Genomic DNA, 6,000 nt, shown 5'->3' on the forward strand with positions numbered 1-6,000 from the left:
TCTCTGCTATACAATCTAAATGATCATCCTTCTCTTTTTTGTTAGACTCGCCATTCGTTAGTCAACTGAAATGTTTCACACCAATTCACCATGATGACCTTGGAGTCGTTTGTGTCTTCTGGGGTTAATGAGCAAAGTTTCCATAACCTTTGACCCATTATCTTTTGTGTTCCTCTGACAGAGGATTTCTTAAGTTCTTAAGTCTTCTTTAGTTCTCATGCCACTCTGTGTGAAGAGACCACATAGTGAGTCACAGTAATCCGGTCTGGTTTTGAGCAATTTCTGTATGTCTATGTTGCATTTGCATTTGAATTTTTGAGCAATATAACTTTATTGAACAGGTTTTCTGTGATATCTGTTTGCAGCACGGAGAGGGGAGTCTGGGACCCCCGATCATTGTATGCACACGGCCGTACCCAGAGTGCCAGCTGTATTCGGACGAGGAAGGAATGGGTGGACGGGATGTGCAGGAGTCAGACATGGACAGTGCTGCAGACAGCGGAGCAGGATCTGAATCTTCTGAAGGAGGACGTCACGAGGATAAAGAGGAAGGACTGGGTGGACTCTTTCTACATGGAAACAAGTCAGCATCATGGATGATTTCTTTGTTTTGGGAGTTTTTTAGCATTATTTGAGCTTGTGATGCCAGGATTTATTGTTTAGTTAAACTATTATTTCATGTAATCATTAATAGTTTGATTGATAAAAATAATCACATTTCATACAATTCATAAATTATACTTAAATGTAATAATTAGTACATAAAGTGTGACCTCTCTCTTTCTCTGGTTTAGTTGTGGTCAGATGGTCTCGTCAGCAGCGGCCTCAGTAATCTCAGTGGAGGAGCAGTTTGAGGACTATGGAGAGGGAGAGGATGTGGACTTCACTCCCAGCAGCCCCATCCCTGATGATGACACACGTACTAATGGTTTCTCTGACCTGGGCTCCTCTCTGCCCTCCAGGTTAACTAACTTACTATAAAAAACCTCTCACATAAAATACTGACACACAGTAGTCTTTCTTTTGATTGCATGGATGAATATGGGTAAATAGCATGAAATGTCCAGGCAAAAACTAAAAGAAATAAATAAGAAATTATTTATATATTATTTTTTAGTGTATATATATATATATATATATATATATATATATATATATATATATATATATATATATATATATATATATATAATTTATTTTATTTATATTTATATTTATTATTTATTTTATTTATTTAAAGTCAATTATTTTTATATTATATTAATTATATTTTAAATGATAATGATTTTATAATTATATTTAAATTACATTATTTTCATGGCAGCTAAGCAGATCCTTATCCAAATTATAAGGCCAAAATACCAAAAATTTTCATTTCTGGAAAAAGTTTCAAATTTCTGCAAAAAAGAAAAAAAAAATGTACGTTTCTCAATAAAGTGTCTCAATGCATTATGGTAATGATAATCTGTGTGTAAAATAATGTACTAATTCAAAATGTACCAATCTTAATGTTTAAAAAATAAGCTAAATTGTCTTTTAAACAGCATTTAATTTCTTGTTATTTTTTATTTTTTTGAGCCAAATTTTCATGAGATTCACTCCATGAGAAAAATACGGTTTCTTGAATTAATGCTGCTGGGAATGTTTGACAGCTATTAATCATCAAACATAAAATCTCAACAGCCGATAATTATGAAACGGTTTTGCCTTACAGTGGGAGTTTTAAATCTTCAGCTGTTCATATTTGTGCTGTGTGATTCTGGTTGAATCAAAGATAATTATCCTATCAATAACATACTGTATCACTACATGCAAATCTATGAAATCTCTCATCATATTATATTATGAAATATTTTGAGCAAGTTCAATCTGAATGCTCCTGCTGCCAGTATTGATGATCACTTGATGTTTACAGTGCTGGTCAGACCCCTCAGAAGATCAGACACCTGTACAACAGTGAGCTTCTGGATGTTTACTGCTCTCAGTGCTGCAAGAAAGTCAACCTGCTCAATGACCTGGAGGCCAGACTCAAAAACCTCAAAGCTAACAGGTAAGAGGAGACTGAGTTTGAAGTTAGCATATTGCTAAGATAATTGCATACTAGAGCACTGCAGCGATGACATATTTTTGTAGGCCAACCTGAAAGTTAGCGTCATTCTGCTTCCCTCAACAAAAAAAAAACAATAGGATTTTTCCACTGGCATTTGGATTATTGCAGAAAATAAGTTCTGTGACCAACAAAACCTGTTGATGCTTACACCTTTTGTCAATCAAGATAATCTGCAAAATTAACTCAACATTTCCAGAGGTGTAAAGTATTTGAGTAAATGTAATTAGTTTCTGTACTTAAGTATCTTTTTGGCTACTTTGTAGTTGTACTGAGTATCAAAGATATTGGCAACTTTTACTCTCTACTTGACTACATTTTTGAGCAAGTAAATATTCTTTTTACTCCACTACATTTGTGATGAGTAATGCAATTACACATTACATTTTTCATGGCAGCCAACTTTTTCTGCAGCAGTTTGTATATAAAGAAGTGCTATCAGCATCTAAAGTCATTAAAGGTACAATATCTTGTGCTTTTTGCCTTTACTCACCCAAACTTGTCTACAAGGCTACTTTACGTGAATGTGAGTGCATTAGCAGGTAGTTTCTGGTTGCAGGTGTTTGACTTATTAGATGAGGAATTGACTGCAGCTGGTGATGAGGCTCAAACCAGCACATCTTTTATTTATCCGCTATAGTGACAAGATCTTTTTGAAGGATATCGGTTTACTTATGACCTTTCTGTGCACTTGAGCTTAACTGAGACTTGAGAGTTTGTAGACGTTTAAGAGGCTGTTGTGTCGGACTTGATTTATTGCAACATTGAGGTGTTCAGTTTTATTTTGATTTTAGAAAATAAACTTGATTTCTCATCTTACAAATCAACTGTTTCTTATATTCACTGGCATGTCTCTCGGGTGTTGAGGACTAGTGCATCTCTGAGCCTACATTCAGCATGAGTAAAATACTTAAGTACTGTTAAAATCAGAAACTCTAAGACTTTTATTCAAGTTGAATTGGAATTGGTGACTTGTAACTTGTAGTGGAGTCATTTTTGATGTAAGGTATCAGTACTTTTACTCAAGTGTGGTTTTCAGGTACTCTTTACTCCTCTGAACATTTCTGAATTTTGAAGTCTAAAAACAGTCTAAGCAAAAAGCTAAAGTTAGGTTATTAATGAACTACACCACGGCCGCATGACTTCAACGTCACCACCGAGCTTACAAAAATGCTTTCAGTCTTTATCTAAAATCTACAAGTTAGAAAGTCTGAGTTAGAATAGTTTGCAAAAGCTTCACCGTGATGATGTTTAATGTCCCCGACAACCTCTGTAGTCCTATTTATTTTAGAGACATAAACACTTGAAAAAAAAAAAGGTGTATTACTAACGTATTTTATGCTGTAGAATTAACCACAGACCTTATTTCAGGCAGTTTAACCAAAAATTAATGGAACTGAAAGTTCAAAAATGCTAACTCATTTCCTGGTTTTAGGACTCATTCCTGCAGGACTCTATAAGCATAAAATTACACACACACACTCATATTGGGTAAAATAAACTTTTCTGATTACATAGAACTGTTTTCTATTGAAGTTATTATTCATAACGTCTAATTATTTATATTTATCTTGCCTCTTCCGCAATCTTGGATTTATTGTTTTTACTGAGCTTGATGCAGTGCGTATTAATAATGAACTTAAAATATATTTATGTTGTGATGATGTTTAAGCCATTTTATGCTTAAGGACTGTATGTCCTGTCCTACCTTTATCAGTCTGAATTCTGCCCTTAACTGCACTGCACTTCTGAGATGATTCTTTATGTCTCACTTCACTCTGGTTAAAGCGAGATATATTTTTATGAGTCTCTTTAATCACTCCAGACTGTCAAAAGCTTTATCGAGAGACCGGTTTCATCAGAGGAACTGTTACCATAGCAACAATGTTCCAGTCAAGGGTTTACTAATCTTTGTGAATGTTATCAGAGACAGTGAGGGAAAACTGAAACCCTCAAGAAAAGCCTGGGGTGTTTAAGTGGGTGTGTGTGGTGGAATTTGATGAAAACTGCTGAAATAATCCTTTTATTATCATGTGGCCACCTAACATATTTGGTACTTCAGGAGAACGACACTGCAATCTTTCATCTTTAATGCTTTAATGCATCTTGGGATTATGAGGATTCCACCTCATATGCTGCTGATGCTCTATCACAAAACCTGCTGAGCTGCCTAACTGCATGCTTCCTACATAGACAAAGACAGGGAATAGGCAATAGAGTGCAACAGTGCCTGCCCTCTTTTTCAGCGGCTGCAAGTATTTTTCCCAAAGGGATTTTCAATAAATCTTCATTTAAGAGTTATAAGTCTTGAACCAAACCAGCGAGCTAAGAGGTGAATCTCGACATTACAAACTTTGATGTAAACATCTGTAAAAAAAAAAGAAAAAAAAAAAGGTACAAGACTGTGTACTTAATGGCTTTGGTGGAGTGAATAACTACAATCATGAAGCACTGTGAATGATATAATCGAATTAAAAATGATGAACTATAAAGCTACTCATTTAAAGGTGTAGATTATATATGAGTGAGTGAGTGTGTGGGTAAAATGAGTGTTATTTTTTACTTCCAGAACCCAGTTGTTGCATTCTGTAGAGTTTGATATTAGCATGTTGCTAAGCTAAAGGCATGACACTCTAATAAGCATAAAAAGATTAACATAAATAAAAATTAAGATAATATTTACATATTAAAGCGGAACTCAGTAAGATTTGCGGAGCTCCCCCTACAGTTTCCTTCAGTGAATCACACTGTCATAAATACTCCAAGCGCAGCTCTGGACTACAACGACTACAACACTCACCAGCACAGTAGTTTTGCAAATACAGTACAAGAAAGAGGAGGTGGGTAATTTGCAAATACAGTACACTCGATGGAGGTGGGTAATTTTCTAAATTGTCTTATAAAGACATAATATATAAATTGTTTTTGAATTACCGTAAAGCATTTGGTCACTCTCGCGTGAACGTGAACAGGAGGCGAGATTGTGTCGGGTCGGCGCAGCTCAACTTGCAAGTGCTGTTTTCTGGCATAGACGTGCCAGAGGGGGTTAGTGCACGCCTCAAACACACCACTACAAGTCAATTAACCATCGTAAGGACTTAGAAAACTATTTATGGAGGTAAAATAAAGTTACTTAGTTCTGCTTTAAAGCTTCAATAACTTTTATATTCTATAAAAGTTTTTTAACTAGACTGAGCTATACTTTTCAGTATTGACTGAGATACGTAGCTATATGTGGCAATATCCATCAATTCCTCTACCGAAAAATTATTCATTTTTTTCTTTCTCCAGGTTTAATGCAGTGCATTCTGGGATTGCCTTCTCATTATTATTATAAATTATTGGTATAAATTATAATAAAACAGGCTATATTAGGAGGCAGCATAATCAAGTGTCTATCTTTTGCAACAGCCTGTTTGGAACAGTGCAAGAGAGACGTTCAGTAAGAGCTGTGCAATTTCCTTTTCTCTGGTTGAATAGGTGTGATGAGGAAGTGGGATCATGTGGCATTTTTGTGGCCTTTGGCTATTGATCCCCTGGCATTTTTGTCCAAATCCTCCACTGCATACTATGCTAAAGTTAAAATGCATTCATGCAAAACATGATTGGCACCGATATGAACTGTACCTCCGTAATGATCTGCAAACATTTGCATTACTTTTTTTAAAAAATGCATAAAAGCCATCAGATAATGTTTGTTTTTTTCATAGCTAATGTCTGTTGTTATTTTTTGTATCAAATATGTCAAGCTGTCAGGTCAGGCAACTGCACTTTTGAGGGCATGTGTGTGAATGCTGAGTGTATTTTGTCCTCTTCTCCTTTGGTTTGCAGATTGTCTGGGCCTATCATTGTTGTTGTAATTATATGTGTTTTGTCAGTGCTGTGATGTCTGG

General features: G+C 35.4%; 1 protein-coding gene across 3 annotated transcripts in view; it reads left to right on the plus strand.

The window, feature by feature from the left end:
• rab11fip4a (RAB11 family interacting protein 4 (class II) a) overlaps positions 1 to 6,000 on the plus strand; it is a 63,089-nt gene that overhangs the window by 48,101 nt on the left and 8,988 nt on the right. For 2 of the 3 annotated variants that reach the window (XM_067375382.1, XM_067375375.1), the window contains 3 exons: positions 366 to 583; positions 795 to 962; positions 1,916 to 2,050. In XM_067375382.1, the coding sequence (XP_067231483.1) occupies positions 366 to 583; positions 795 to 962; positions 1,916 to 2,050 (521 nt within the window). Of the gene's footprint in view, positions 1 to 365; positions 608 to 794; positions 963 to 1,915; positions 2,051 to 6,000 lie in introns of all 3 variants that reach the window. The other variant, XM_067375369.1, reaches the window with a different exon arrangement.

Source organism: Chanodichthys erythropterus, chromosome 3 (genome assembly GCF_024489055.1).
Source record: "Chanodichthys erythropterus isolate Z2021 chromosome 3, ASM2448905v1, whole genome shotgun sequence".
Lineage (NCBI taxonomy): Eukaryota > Metazoa > Chordata > Actinopteri > Cypriniformes > Xenocyprididae > Chanodichthys > Chanodichthys erythropterus.